Here is a 16,241-nt window from a genome sequence, read left to right on the forward strand (position 1 = left end):
GACATGTGAATTTTATACAAAATGTTAGTGGGTAAACGTCAAGAGACTTCTGAGGTGCCCTGCTTGTAGCTGAAGAAATCATACTGAAGAGTGCCTCAGTGAAACGCGGTGTGATAATTGTGGAGCGGATGCAACTTCTTCAGAATAGGTTCCCATTCCGAATCGTTTAATGGACGGTAATTAAACTTCGGATATCATAAGAGCAGATAATCTCTTGGCTGCCTGAACAACTATTAGCTTTTCAATGAATGCCTCGCACCATGAACAAGTCCGGAGCAGCAAGTTTGTCAGAGCATCGTGCCAGCATGGACGATTAACTATTCAACCCTCTTTCAGACAGACTTCTGCAGAGGCAAACATTCAACGAGGATGTTCTTGGATTTTCAGATTCCTGTAAGAATAACAATCAAACCGCAGAGGGCGATAATGTTTGGGAGGAAAGAGACAATATTTATTTCCATACATTACGGTGTTTTTCTTTATATTTCATGACAGCGGAAAAGAAATTCCTGGCGTTTTGGCGCTGTTTTCGAAGTCCTACTGGAATGTACAGAATTTTATTGTACAGAGTGCAAGCTGTCTACGAGGTACACTTCAGAGCCATGATAATGTAGTGATGTTAGTGGCGTCGAAAGGTTTAAATCTCATCAGTTGAGGAACCATCAATCTAAAAACAAAGTAGACAAAAGAATGTTACATTTATAGTAGAATGTTTCCACGAGCAGAGTACTTTAAGGACGATCATGTAAGAGTCGAATTTGAACTCAACGAAATCCTGTTCACAGTATAAAAATAACTAAAAAAAAAGTCGCTCTTACTTCAAACACGTCTGTCAAAATGATATTTTTTTAAAAAAAATTCACGAATATTATTTCAGAAAAATAAAAAAAAAGGATTGTGTATTTAAAAACACGTATTCGTCTAAGCTTTGGAGTTAATTCCTTCTACGTTCCAAATAATAAATGGTACTTTGGAACTTGGGACATTTCTACCCACAACATCTTTTTGTTCAATAATATCAGTGAAAATAAATTATCTTTTCATAGCGTTATAGGAAAGCGAGATTCAGTAAGACCACGAATGAGATGGTTTGGGCAGTTTTTTAAAACAAACAATAATGTATTTCATTCGTATTTCTTAGACGTCTTGCAATGCAAGGCCTCGTTCCTACAATAACACGTAAGACAAGGGTTCAAAGAGTGGACGTACTATATCGCCTGATCTGCAAAACGGTTCATCGCAGAAAATAACTGTTGGATCAAGAATATTAAGTTAAGAATAAATTATCTTAACAGGACATGATACAGAGTCTAACTCTCCAGAAGTCTAATACGTGTCAGCGGAGCTTTCAGTACTAGGGGCGAGGTCCGTAAAAAGGACCGCATTGATCCTGTAATGACAGATGCAACCGACAACAGCTTTTAGCCTGCGGAACCAATGAAATTGGCGGCGAAGTCTTTGCCTGTGCTTTGATTCATGCTTGGGTTTCAATCTTGCGACAAACACATTTCATTATACGTGAACAAAGCGGTTGTTTCCAGCGAACACTGTAAACTAATTAAAATTGTCTTCATACAAGTATCACAACACAGTGTCTGTGTAGCATGACACTGAAGAACGAGAAATTGCTAATTTACCAGTGACGTTCATTTAACCATTAAAACACAGAATCCAGTCTGATATTGCAGGTGGTATTGATATACAGACGTTGCTTTGATACTGGACTCGGCCATGACAACACAAAATTATACACGAGGTCTCAGTCTGACTCGCTACTTTGTATAGACAGCACCGCCTTTCAATTATTTTTTGTCATTTACCACTTTTAGAGATGTTATATTCAATTTTCCTATTTGAAAGCAGAAGCTTTCTTTGTATAATTCTTATAATAAACGAAAAATTTGATTCTCTCACTGTCGAGTTGTAATTTTAAACAATATGCTTTACCCACGAAACGTAGACAAAAGTAATTCACCTGTTTCATAACTGCACGGGAAATCAATAACGAAGGCGTGTGTACTTGGGCCACTGTTGTAAAAACGAGGATCTGTCTGCTAAGGAAGCGGTTTCATTACGTTGAGAGAGAACTCGACTAGTTATATTGCAGGTCGTTACTAATTCTTATCAGTTCTTGCAGCAGCAGGATTCCCAAATCACCATCCTCATCCTCAGAAATCTCCTACTGTGTTAATTCAACTTGCAGTAGGAATACTGAGCCCGCTCTACGACCTCCCCCCACACCCGATCGAAATTCCATTATACTGAACGCTCAGTAGTCACAGGGGTGGACTGACAACACAGACTCAATATGATTCTTAAATACCAAACAAATCCAGACCAGAAGAGTCAGAGATTAAATTGAGAGGCCTGTTCGCAGAAAATTACTGGTAATATAGTTATAAACCATCATTTCCTAATACCATTCTTACTAAACAACCTGCAATTACATTGCGCATATTTGGTGCACAACATTTCAGCTAAAATACTTTTCATTTACAGCAGATATATTGGCCTAATACGTGAAAATTTCCAATGTTGCTGTTAATAATAATATATCACGCGATTAATAAAATAATGCGACAGAAATTAGCGTGTATCAACACGAAGCATGGAAAAATAATACATTCTTATAAACGTTTGGTCCAAAACCCTGAACAAAAATGGTTAATTTGGGAGACATGGCTTAAATATGAGGATAATATTAGAAAAGATCTGACAAACATGGATCATGAAATCATGGCCGTGATTGAACTGGATCGGGAAATGGTCCGGTAACGGACATTTGTGAATACGGCAATATTCCTTCTAGTTCAATTAAGGATTTCTTTATTAGATGAGTAACCATCAGCTTGTTAACAAACATCCCGTACCACAGACTAAGTCGAATGATATTACTTGAGCTCGGCTGAACATACAGATGATAAAAGAGATCTTCTGCAGGTGTCTGTGTAAAACCAATTTGAAACGCCACTTCCTACGAACGTGTGAAATAAAGAAGTGATCACACTGCAGGAAATTCACGAGATTTCGATAATAATTCTTTCTGTTCTGTCTCTTTTCCTCTCCTATTCTTCTCTAAACCTCCTTCTTAGTTGTTCCTTCTTTCCAACTTGATTTCTCCTTCCATTTATAATATATCAATGGAGCGTAGAAAGCTGCTTTAACTCTCCGATAACTTATTTACGCTTCAAGCTCCATCTTGTTAAACCATCTTGTAGTTTCATTAACTGAAGGAGTTTCAAAACCATATTCACAGCTAATTTCTCAGAAACGCGTCTACACCGGCAATATCCCTCGCCCAAAGCAGAGCAGCTACGGAAACTGAACTATCGTAGTTACAAATACAAAAGACACGGCAAATTGCCAGACACGCAGGGGCGCGGAGGATCAGTTCCATACATTTTAGAACTCTGAATCAACCTCATGTTACGGCCTACACTAATACCTATGGAGAGGGAGGCTGGGTGGAACAGAGATAACAGGGCGTTCTGAAATAAAAACACTTACCACTACCGGGAATCAAACCCCAGTCACACAGCCAAGAGAGTCAGTTCACTGTTACAAAATTCATTCGGCCATTACGCGTCTAGCTGGCGTGCGCTCTTGAAACTGGATCATTCTCATAAGCGTTGAGAAAAATAAGTTATATTTCCTCAGCTACTGAAATTAATTTTCCCTAAAGTAACTGCATTATGAATAAATCCGATACGGTTTTCCACGAATACACACAACTTGCTGTACAGTGATATTCAGTTCCTTTTTGACGAGCACAAAAGGACGACTCATTTAAGACTTCGTTACATTTACGTCCATCTAAGTAGCCACGCTAATTAAAACCGCTGCAGCAAACTTTCAGGAACACGGACATCAAAGAAGCATAGCTGGTAAAGTAAAATATATCTCCTAAACACGCAAACATGAATAAACCAGAAAGTACAAGAATGTCAATTTTCTGTTAAACTTCGTTTGTCACAAGTACGTAAGAACAATGATTAAATGTGTCAATTCTCAGTTAAATATTAGGACATAGCGTCAAATCGTAAAATAGCTAAACGGTGAAGTGGAAGTTGCCGTGGCCTGTTTCAAAATACCATCTTAGAATTTTCATGCCATTGAGAGGAAAACGCGAAAATCTTGTCACGTGATATGTAAGCATGTAAACATGAAAATTGTCGATGTTGGTATTCTGGGTTGTAACCCCGTTATAGCTAGTAGGTAAGATGCATATTACCTACAAGTCCACACGACGTCACAACTCAGAAAACCAACATCTACATCTTCACCGACGTGAGAACTTTGTACATTACAGCTAAATAAATTGTAATGTTGGTAATATCGCATCTGAGAAAAACATGCACGGCGAAGTCAAAATAACCTCCGTATTTTCTGCTTCTTGAACGCTGCCTCCTCTCCGGGATCCCGAGATAAATCTTTCTCATCTATAGGGCGGCGTAGTAGACAATTATTTAAAAAAGTAAGAAGGAGGAATAAAAGCTAAGACAGGGGTAAAAACCTCAAGAATTGAAGGACAAAAAATCAATTACGGTGTAGGAACTGATGTGTAAAAGCCATTCGTCTTGCCCCTTCCTCTCTACACGTTCTATTCTTCGGTTTTCCCATCCCCTTAACTCTTCAGTACTTTTATCTTCCTCTTTTCATTCCCGCACTTATTTTTGTCTTGCCACCAAGACCACCACTTCTCCACCCCTTGTTCGTATATTATACCATAACCTTCTTACATACTTCCTGCACGGCTTTTCACCTTAATGAAAAAAAGAAGACTTTCCTTCCGTAGCTTCAGTGAACGTCAAATGCACTTCTAAGTGACTGACATTTCTCTGTCGCCAGCAGACAACTACAAAGAATATACCCGAAAAAATAACTGCTTCATCTCCAACCTCTGCGGAAGACCACAAACATTTGAATTGAAGCCGGTAAAGAAAGGAAAAGATTATATAAAATTCCAGCCAAAATCTTGTTCTTGCAAGGCAGAGACAGAATCTCTCGATTCCTTCTTTCCCTCAGATCCTAAAACCCCAAAAGTGAGTCTAGCATGAATTGTGAAGTAATGGATAAACAACATATTCCCTGCCGGGGTTTACCTGAAAATAAACTGAAGTCTAATACAAAATAAAGAAATTGCGTACTTCTTACAGCAAACAACCGTTCAGCTAAATTTCCACGAGCTTCACCCGGGATGAGATGGACATTTGCACATCCCTCGTTCGTGTTCTTCATTTTGAAGGCTGATATGTGGAGCCACTCTTTTCCCCTTCCCCATCTAAACGGAGGTACAAATCACCTCGGTCATACGCATTTCCTTCCTTTCCGACGTCCGAAGTCATAACTGATTACGATAATACCGACACAGACAAATGCCACACTGACCAAGACATTTCCAATCGGAAATCTCTCTATACTTACAACGTATAAAATTAAAGTGGATGTGTCTCAAAATAGAAACGTTTCCGGACCAACGCGTATCTGCATTTGTACTCATTCGTGATCAAACAGTTCATTCTGAAAATTACGAAACTAATACTAAATCAGTATTCGTGCTAGTACTCTATTTACACTGAGTGCTGATACTCGTATTGTAACGTGTTCCACACCCCTGTCTTGTACCACAAGTCATCTAAGGAATGTTAATAAATAATATTTTATTCTAGATATCCAATCCCTGAATACAGTAAAAATAACTTAACAAATCAAGAGCAACTACTTAATAGCGTAATAGTCACATCTGAAATTAATTCAAGCACTACAAACAATGCGAAATAACTAATTAATTAAATTCAAACTATACAGATGAGTTAACACATGTTCTATGCTGACACAGTAAAATTGAACAAGTTTACAGTTTTAATGACTTTTAATTTCTGGCCAGAGAAAACAGGTTACTTCCGTGTTTTCGAGTCTTAATATGGAAGAGGAATTCTTTGAATAATATTCTTACAGAACGAATATTTTTAACCCCATTGGAAAATGAAATTCATTCCCCACTACGTAAATTGACATCACTTCCTATCATTTATGAGGCTCGATTATATCAGGAACCACAGACAAGACAAAATTACGGTGTCCACATAATTTCAAATCGCATCAGTCGATACAAGGAAAACAACGCCTTGTTCAAGAAAGATTCTGTACATGGCAGTGCCGTTATTTTGCTACTAGCGTCAGTTCTCTCACCAAGGTAAGAGTTCATAACGTTTATAACCTACAGATATAAATCCAACAAAACAAGGTCATCTGATCAAATTACCGCACAGAAATACAACTTCTGGTGATTTTCTGCTTAATTGCGATCCGGACACTTTTCAAACTGTAATTTTAATATTTACAATGAAAATATACTGTTCAATTTAATTATATGCGCACAACTTCAATCATTTTTTAAAAGCGATCTGTGCACGGGCCAGCTTTCGATGTTTCTTTACCTACATCACAATTTATCTTGTAATTAAAGGTAGCAATTATTCTTTGTTAAAAATGCAAACGGTATCATATTTACAGCCTTCACTTTGCCCCGTACACCTACATGTATTAACTATAGACTCAGACTTGCTTTCACAAGCCGCATTTCAATGCCCGAGTCCATTTCGTAGCAGCAGCTTCTTGTTCGGTCCATTTCTGTTCGCACGAAAAAACACAAAAATCAAACAGGTTTCTTAGGAGAAAATAAATCTTCGAACTCTTCAAACGCACACCATATTCCAACCTTGTCCAACGTGTCACTGTCTCCCTGACAGTCAATTACTACGAAAGTCGGGTGCAGTATTATTTGAATTATTTTACTCTATTTCGTGTCAATATTAATATTAATTCAATTTAATTTAGTTATATGTTATTAAATTTATTTTAGTTATATTTATTTCATTCAGTTTTATTTAGTTATAATATTTCATGTCGACTTGTAACATATGCTTGAGTCAAAGGACCTTGGAACGTGAAGAGATTTAACTTACTTCCTTCTCGTTTCCTGTTTGTTACACTAAAATCACAGAAAATAATCCATAAGTAAACAATTTAGAATAACTATATACAAACTTATAAGCTTATAAACACTTAAAGAAATAGACTGAAATCGATATATGCAAAGACTACTGTCGTCTGGGTTGCAGGGTAGAAGTTTACCGATGATTCAGAGTTCCTTGCAGTCTCCATCATCAAGATGATGGATATTGTACGTACGTACCGGAGCTCTATAAGGTTTCGATCATTTGAAGCAAAATGAAAATCAAAAATTGTCCAGACGATAAGTTTTCCTGTTACAACAAACAACAATACCTGTCTCTCTTTGCTCTGATTCGTAAATCATTTCGTTAAATACAGGCATTTACAACATCTCAAACAATAGTTAAGGATCTCAACAGCCCATACATTTTTGAACTAAGGATGCACAATCCTAACGTATTAATTTAATGCAAAAGGCAAACTACATGTGCATCTTCCCATCTAGACGCTGACGGTCGTTTGTCTTCTGAAGACATTCACCTTCTACTACAGGATCCAACGATTCATTACCGTGCTCACAACAGCACGCCACTATATCCCATCCCAAGCCAGATCAATCCACTCCACACTCCGTTTCTTAAATATTTTAATACTTTCCTTCCATCTGATCTCTTAAGCGGATTCCTCCCATTTTGTAAGCAGTTATATCCTCATGCGTGTTACATGATCCATGCATCTGATCTTCCTTGATCTGATTACCTTAATAATCACGTCACAATTGGAACAGTAATTGTTATCGTGAAAATTCCAACACAAAAAGTCTGACATTTTGAAGAACGTGTTATACAGATTATTCTTTTTTATATACACAAGGTTCCACAGGTTTTAAATGCACGAAATGTGATCAAGACTAATGCGGAAATAATGTCCCAATTTCTTTCCAGATACCAGAAGCAGGAAATCCGTCTTGTCGCCAGCAGTGAGCAAGGAATTCACCGCACGAGCTGTCGGCTCGAGTGAATGTGGGCGACCACAAGTTGTGCAGGAGGAAGTTTGCAGTATCGGCAGTACAAGTTTATGGGCTCATGTTTTGCTCGCCAGCACTACAACGCTCCCCTGAAGCGACACCAACAAAAGGAGAGAACAAGGCGAACGAAAGCCGAGGCAGAGGAACGAGGATTCTAAAATCACAAGATTCAAAAAGAAAGAACCACAGAAACCTCAATACTACTGTGTGACCAAACCCAGACTAGAATTTGAATTAGAATTCAAAAGCGTCTTCTTGTAGTCATTGTTTCGTGTCATTGTAAAAAGGAGTGGGTTCTGAAACAATATATTGAAGCGGTGGGCTTCGAGTTATAACTGTAAATACACAGAGATAAATTTCATGCACAGTTTGCTCGCATTACTGAAACTGGCATCAATAATATACCGAGGAGACAGTAGTGCAACCTTGGGGCAGACCTTGTAAGAGCTACTGCCATCGCCCGGGCAAAACTGTGGAACACAATCACTTAACTGTATCCTAGCAACGCCACGTCACCCTTGCAACTACGAGACGCAATGGATATCCGATAGGCCAGCGACCTCGGGCTTATCATTGCCGATACAAAAGCCAATGTAAAGAGACAACAGCAACCCATAAGACGAACTTGGACTATAGGAGTGTGGCAATGAATGCTTTTATTGCACATTAAGAAACTTTTATCAACACGTGTACTATCCAAAGAACATACAAACAACAGTTCTGTCGGTTTTATTGTAGGGCTGTGAAATGTGAGTGGTTTAAATTCTGTAAAGAATCTGTTGTCAGTATAGTGACTAGCTACGGACTGGACGACCGGGGTTCGATCCCCGACGGGGGCAGAGGATTTTTCCTCTAGCCTCTGCGTCCAGACCGGCTCTGGGGCCCACCCAGCCTCCTCTACAATGAGTACCGGGGTCCTTTCCCGGGGTTGAAGCCGGCCGGGGCGTGATGCTGACCACTCACCCCCATCTAGTGCCGAGGTCAAGGAAGAGAGGAGCTATACCTCCACTCACCCCAAACGCCTACATGGCGTACAGTGGGGCAGCTCTACTTTTATTTGTTATGAATTATGTAACAAAATTCTTTGTTTTTATTGTGTTGCATACGTAATTTCCTTGTCGTCACAACCCAGTTCCAGGATGCTTATTTATTAATACAGAAATGTTTTCTTATTTTCACAAAGAATTTCCCGGCCATCAAATTTATCCTAGTGGTCGGTCACTGCGTTAACGTTCAAAAGCACGGGTTCATTTCTTAAAAAAGGTTAATGTACTGAGTTTTATGGTTTTCCTCTCTAACTACATGCAAATTACAGGAGAATCCAACATAAAACTGCTTCCTTGACCTCTGAAGTTGGCTCCTCCCTTCATGTTGTCTAATAACACTGTGCGCATTTCTCACCTTTCCTACGCACGCTACACGCCCTGCACAAGATTAATAAAGTCGACATACACGTATCTGAGGCAAATAGCACCCCAATTTCTGACACTTATTTGTATGTCATTACATTAAAGTAATACATAAAACATAAAATATTGATGTGTATGAGTTCGGTAACACATCTCCATAATATGTGAGTCCCTTGTCAAAACTGTACATTAAGTCATCAGGTTCCGGACGGGGGAGAAGACTGGATATGTATACAGTAGCTGGGAATGAAACATGGGAATGTTATTGATAAAAAGATTTCCGTGTTGCGCCGTGTAGTCTGGTCGATGTCACCCTGACAACAGAGGCAGTATGACCTCTGAAACGCTGGTTAACATCTACCATACTACACGGCGCAACAACCCACAAGACAGAAATCTTCATACTCACTGCTGTGAAAACCTCAAATCTTACTGATAAAAGTTTGTGAAGATCCTAACAATTTTCAATCATATGACGAAGACAGTGATTTGACAAACCAGATGATTTATTACGGACCAAGTGTAATTACTTTTACTAAAGTTATAAAAATATAAGAGAAAACACACACTACAGAGTATGGCAGTTAGGAGAAACACTATAAATAAAACTTCAATTAAATCAGACTTGCAGTGAATAAGATAGAAAGTGACATAAACTTTTACAGCATTACAAAGTTTTTGTTGGACTGAAGTTGCCTGGAACATTCACATTAATAATAGAAATACAATAACCCATTTAATTTTAGCTGAAAATATTCATATTGATTCATTTTCACCAAAGATACACAAAGAGATACAATAACTTCCATTAGCATGTTCTTTTCAAATTACTCTCACATTACAGTAATTTCTTAGATTTCGACTGGCGAAGTGAAAATCCCTCTCCAGTGAACGCTTTGAATTCTTCGGTTGGTTCCTTATTCTGGTAAAAAGAAAGAAAGAAATTTTAAAATTCAATCACAGAATACGGTGCATGTCTGTAATATGTTTCTAATCTTCAAAGAGAAACATTTACAAATATCTAGCGATGTGTTTGTACCTTGTTTTCTCAGACTCGCCATTTCAATTACCCGTATCTGACAACAGGAACACAGAGATATAGTGACCACTCAAAAGATAAAGCTGAAAAACACTCCAGCCTAATCCATGGCGATCCAGGGAAGAAGCAAAATAAGATTGTAGTACATTAAATAAACCAGGAACATATAATTTGATAATATTCCATCGTACAACGCTTGCGGCAAAGCATGAAGTTCTGGGCCTATTTGTGAATAAACTGATTAACGCAACTTTCGTGCCTCTAACACTATAACAATTTATGACTTACGCCCAATATACATTATTATCCCTCAGCAACTGAATGTATTGTGACTGCCTGTCTTATTATTAACTTCTCACGTGTAATTTACTACTGAAATGGTATTATTTCATTGCCAGACCCACACCGCTCTAATATCACAATGACCGATGTCTCATAAATTATCTTCTTCTTCTATGGCCCTCCAGTCTGTATTCGGTCCACGGCCTCCTCAGTTCTCCTCTTCCATTCGGTCCTCCATTAGGTCCGTCTGTCCGAGGCTTTGATTGAGGTTTCGAAACATCTTCCTTTTTATGGTGCAAGGTTGTTAGCCTTGCGACCAACCCCCAACCTGGAGGACCAGGGTACCTGTCTTAGTCTGACCTCTCCCCCTACCAGTAACTATGCTACTGCCAGCACAGCTATTGGGGTCACTGAGTGACCTACCATATGAATATGAAATAATCCCTCTGAAATAGTATAGGCAAGTACTCCAAATTACACCAACTAAGAAAACAAAACACCACGTTAAATTTCTGTCACCCTTAAAAATCCATCGACCTCGGCTGGGTCTGAACCTGCGAACCTTGGGTCCAGTGGCGAGGGCGCCAACCACCAGTCCACTGAAGGCAACACTTTATTCCCAGTGCTGGTTCATATTCCACTACAGAAATAGCGTGGCTCCTGTTCTGCTGCCCGCCAACTGGTGACATTCAGCAATCAAGCACAGCTGCATGTTAAACGAGAAACAAATGTTGGCAATGCCTTATCACCTCTTTTAATGGTGGTCTGGAGTTTCTTAGAAATCTCAGAGTTCCTATTTTGTAATTGTAATCTGGAACTCCTCGCTGGTAAGCCGCCTTCACAGCCATTTTACTGCTAGTCGCAATTTCTCTCTTCTTCTTTCCATCGAGCCTGTAACACGTGGTCATTTGTTAGTGTCATACACCGAGACTCTCCAAAAAGTGCCACACAGTGCCCAAGATTAATTGGTTTGATGTTGATGTGTCTATGTCGTTACTGCACTCATATTAAAACCAAAATTTACTTTCATATTTGATTTTTAATTTTTGTGCAATAACCATATAGACACATCAAACCACCACCAAAACACATAATTCAATAAACACTTAGACAGTGGTAAACAGCGTGTGTAAAAAGTGACAGTAAGAACAAATACGAAGCATCGGAACACACCAGAATGCTGCAAATTCACACATTACTACCCAAGAGATCAACACCAACATTTATCCACCAATTCGGAGTACTGAGTGAAGTTGTGCGTGGAATCGAGGATGATCAGTTATAACACCTCATGTGACAGAATGCAGATTCACAAGGACTGATGTGTGTTTATAACATCTGATAAATTATGGTTTTATTGTTGAAAGCCTGGTGCCTATGGTAATAGGCATACATATGTGCTTTCTTCTTCCAATAATGAACTTTTAATAATTTAATGAATAACATTACAATTCATATTATTTTCTAAACCTTGTATGTGATTCACAACATAAGTAAGGGAAAATTCACAGGCATGTAAAAACAAATGTCACAAATAACTTTCTTTTATTGCAAAAAAAAATTGTTGATCTCCTAAATGGGTTGTGCTTGGACTACCACTTTCAGTTTTCATAGTTGCTTTAAGTGGCAGAGAATTCCTTTACCAATCCACAACAAAAGATTAGCTTGAACAGCTTGAATTCTCAATAAGTTTCACAAATGTAATTACAGACAACACTGATGTAGGCACGAAACAGCCCTTCAATAATAAAAACCTAACTGAGCATATACCTCTATTGAACAAATCTTATACACCATTTTGTCACTAATACCAATAAAAGTATTTGGCATTACTGACATTTCTGTTGTAAAACCATAAAACAATCTACAGAATTGAATTTTTGTTGTTACACAGTTCTAAGAATTTACTCACCTGTTTCCTTCTCCACAAAAGGCAACAAAGCCAGCAGGCATCAGTTCAACTGCATCTACTGCCATCTCTTCATCTGGTTTCTTAATTCGTTCTGGTTCCTTGTAACCAACTGGAGGCGCAAACTCAACCTGCAGCAGTGTAACATATGCTCCTATCAATCAGTATAATGAACCAACTAAAATTAAAAAGTAACACAGCCTCAACAAATTCCACCAAATCTGTGCATGGATTTAATAGTGTCCACAGCATGGCAGTCAATCAAAGAAACATTTGACCAACTCTTACTATTGTTACACTATAAACACTTTTATAAATAAATGTTATAAAACCACAGAAAGTACTAAAAGTTTAAACTACAAAGTTTTCAAAGACATAACCTCATCTACCACTCAACTCATTTCTAGAACCCCAAATCACAGTTCTTTCAAACCACTTACATTCATATCACATTCTATGATGCTAACAGCAGGCCCAGGCTTTGATTCCAGAACACACAGTTCATATATCCGTTGATTATACTTAATAGCAATCATGTCACCAGTTGTAAGACATGCAAAGCTACGCAAACCATTTTCTAAAACAGCTGTTGGATTTGTAATATCCAAGAAATCTATTGACTGTGGCTGGAAACGTGAGAATGTTGCAACAGGCAATGATACGCTTTCAATCTGAAGCAAATCTCCCTCTTCAAGAAGCAAATTGTGCATCATCTGCAAAAATGTGTAAATTAAAATTAAATTATTTTAATAAAAATATACAATAATTTACAATCATATTTACTCAATAAAATATTAATTTATAATAAATAGCACTCATATCATACCCAGTACGGCAAGTACACTTTGCCTTCATCAGCTACAAACTCTAAAACCCCACAATGTGTGATGCGGTTTGTCCTCTTATTCGTTAACTTGAACAACATTGGATAAACTATGTTCAGACGTGTCAACTGATCCAATGCTGATGGAGGCATTATAACTGAAACGAATTAGGTATTAAAAGTTTGTAATAACTTACAATTCAGACAAAAGGCTTGGTAATGTTCATTAATTGTTAATGATAATAAAAGCGTGTAAATCAAAAATGTATACAAAACAGGAAATGACAGTACTCAAACGTAGGAACACAATTAAAATCTGTATATGCTGTAAGATATGCAACTTACTTTTACCACCTCTTTCAACATCATGTCGCTCATTTCCAGGGAGCATTGATACTGAATAGCATTTATACTGAGTGTTGAGTGGACGTGGAATATCGGGAAACATATTAAATCCAAACTGAAACTTTAAAAACATTGCCACTGTAAGAATGGTTTGACATGCATAAACATATATAAAAGATAAACAACTCTTGTCACTACTTACCATTTTTAACAACTAATATTTCACCATAAAACAATTAAAACAGCCCACAGCAAATAAACCAGGCAATCTGACATAAAGATATTGCAGTACAATTACTGTAATACATCAGTTACACCACCATTACACTTCTCACTCCAGCCATATTTGACATGACATTCTCCTTCAAATGATTCTCTCTAACCTAAAAACTACGCATCACAAATAATACCAACTTGTAATAATCCGTAGTTGAAACTCTAATACAAATTGATAGGCAACACAGCGCCTTTCGTTGGCAAGATTGGTGGCATATGACGTCATTCAAATAGTGCTTCCATCTGTCGGCAACGATTCTAGACCTACTACAAATGATGACAGCAGCTGTTGCTCTGTCGATAACATCACTAATTACTACTCAATTTCGCTAAATCCGCGTTGAACGATCGTAATAAACATTAGAAAAGATTAATAAGTATAAGGGAACACGACCGTGGGAAGTCATGGTTTTCCTTGCAGCATGCATAGGGAAGAAATTTTCAAGGAAGAGAATGAGGGGGGGTGCCAGCTGAATTCATGTGGCTCAGGATATAAGCCAGTGGCAGGCTCTTGTGAACATTCGTATACATACTGAAAGGGTCAGAAATCATGTTAAAATTTTATTTCACTGGAAGTTATTTTAATGTTTTTCTATTCATTAAAGTTTAAATTTTCAAATCACTTCATTCTACACAAAGCTAGTTCCTTACAGCACATAAATGAAAGATTTTAAATAAATACTTTTCTCACTCATTTATTTCGGAGAACCTTGTTTCACATTTGAAGATGTGGTTCTAAGAAAAATAAGTTTTAAATAGTAGTAGTAAATACTGCTGTGTTATGTGCAAGTGCATTTGGCTTACTCAATAAATCACTGTACAATGAGTTATAAACTAAATATTTATTGACCTAAGCTTATTTACTGTGATATAATTACTATGCTAATTGTTAATAAATGGGGCTCCATGGATATTGCAGGAATAGGCATGTGCAATTGCATTTCAATGTAAAGCGAAGTGACCAGCAAGAGATACAAAATGTAAACTAAATATAGAGAGTAATTACTCCATATTCAGCTTCAAGTTAAAATAAACAGGAGTAGGGATGTGTTACAGCTTCTCTGTTTAATGGACCAATAAGTGTATTACCATATGGTGTAATAAATAATCGCAAATTGAAAAAATTATTCCATTCTATTCTATTTAAATGTTTCCACAAATTTATGAGTAGAATTAAAAACAAAATTCAGAATGCTGCTTTTATGCAATCCTATATGGCTGCTGCAGCCCAAAAATTATCTCTAATGTTGTAATTACTGTAAGACTTTTCTGTATGCTGAGGTTTTAAAATTGCTCTAAAGCATAAAAAAAAGTTCCGGAGAATCTGACGTAAATACGTCTCTGTAATGTAATGAAATGTAATGTAATATGTAATGTAATGTAATAATTCTTATATAAGAAAAGTACTTGTGATATTCTAAAACGTTTTTACCATCACAAAATTATCTAGTCTACGACACACTTCTTCTACAACCGATTCACAGTTCAGCTCTTTCCACAATAAAGAAAACGGATGGTTGACGGCAGTAATGTAACACAACAATGCCGAGTAAACAGATGACGTTTCTTAGGGAATATAACTATGCACACTAGCTGACCATTGTTGTCGGTCAATATTTACACATTGTTTCCTTTCACTTTTTTGCCGAATGACCCTTCCGTATAGACGTATTTACGTCAATAAAACTTTAGTTATATAGCTAAAAGTTTATTTTATTCACTCTGATGATAAATTAGTTTTACATATGGAAATAAGTTGGCACATTTACCAAGTTTAAACTTAGACTGTTTCATTTTAATTTTCACAGTAAAATTATATGAAGAGAGTATTCATCAAAATTAATAACTTTTGTGGAAGACTTAGGTAGTGTTGGAATATCTATATATGATATGTGGAAGACCAAAATTGTGCCAGTGTGTATAGGAGAATGAATCTGTATGCTTTTTACTCCTACCCAAAACCAATTGCCAGATTAATAAAATTACAGACATATTTGCACAAATAAAGAAGACAACTGACTATATACTTTGATAGCATTAGACACCTAACTAACTACCTAGATGGCTTACCGAACTCCAAAGTTCATCACCGATTTAACCAAAGCCCTCCACCAGACCCTGTCCTGGGCCAACAAAATCCAGTCTCCTTCAACTCCTATCTCCTGTAGATCCTG

At 37.4% G+C, this 16,241-nt stretch overlaps 1 protein-coding gene and 1 long non-coding RNA gene across 4 annotated transcripts; both read right to left on the reverse strand.

Moving 5' to 3' along the window:
- Positions 1 to 429: 429 nt before the first annotated feature.
- Positions 430 to 6,835, reverse strand: LOC110830631 (uncharacterized). Its single transcript, XR_002543315.2, has 2 exons — positions 6,542 to 6,835; positions 430 to 667 (listed from the first exon to the last, which is right to left on the reverse strand). It is a non-coding gene; the product is annotated as an uncharacterized LOC110830631 (long non-coding RNA).
- A 3,046-nt stretch (positions 6,836 to 9,881) lies between these two features.
- Positions 9,882 to 15,524, reverse strand: Ufd1 (ubiquitin fusion-degradation 1-like). 3 transcript variants are annotated; one of them, XM_022065726.2, is made up of 7 exons: positions 13,994 to 14,197; positions 13,792 to 13,912; positions 13,450 to 13,604; positions 13,064 to 13,336; positions 12,627 to 12,754; positions 11,464 to 11,605; positions 9,882 to 10,315 (listed from the first exon to the last, which is right to left on the reverse strand). In XM_022065726.2, the coding sequence occupies exons 1-7, from the start codon at positions 13,994 to 13,996 to the stop codon at positions 10,232 to 10,234; spliced, it is 906 nt and encodes a 301-aa protein (XP_021921418.1). In that variant the 5' UTR covers positions 13,997 to 14,197; the 3' UTR covers positions 9,882 to 10,231. The 3 variants fall into 3 exon arrangements, with proteins under 3 accessions (XP_021921418.1, XP_087212647.1, XP_087212646.1); XM_087356521.1 differs by lacking the exons at positions 9,882 to 10,315; positions 13,994 to 14,197 and adding exons at positions 10,322 to 10,469; positions 15,500 to 15,524; XM_087356520.1 differs by lacking the exon at positions 9,882 to 10,315 and adding an exon at positions 10,322 to 10,469 and having other exon boundaries at positions 13,994 to 14,204.
- Between the last annotated feature and the right edge of the window lie 717 nt (positions 15,525 to 16,241).

The sequence above is a fragment of the Zootermopsis nevadensis genome, unplaced genomic scaffold (assembly GCF_977971745.1).
Source record: "Zootermopsis nevadensis isolate Lab colony 2312 unplaced genomic scaffold, Znev_1.0 Znev_ptg000027l, whole genome shotgun sequence".
Classification (NCBI taxonomy): Eukaryota; Metazoa; Arthropoda; class Insecta; order Blattodea; family Termopsidae; genus Zootermopsis; species Zootermopsis nevadensis.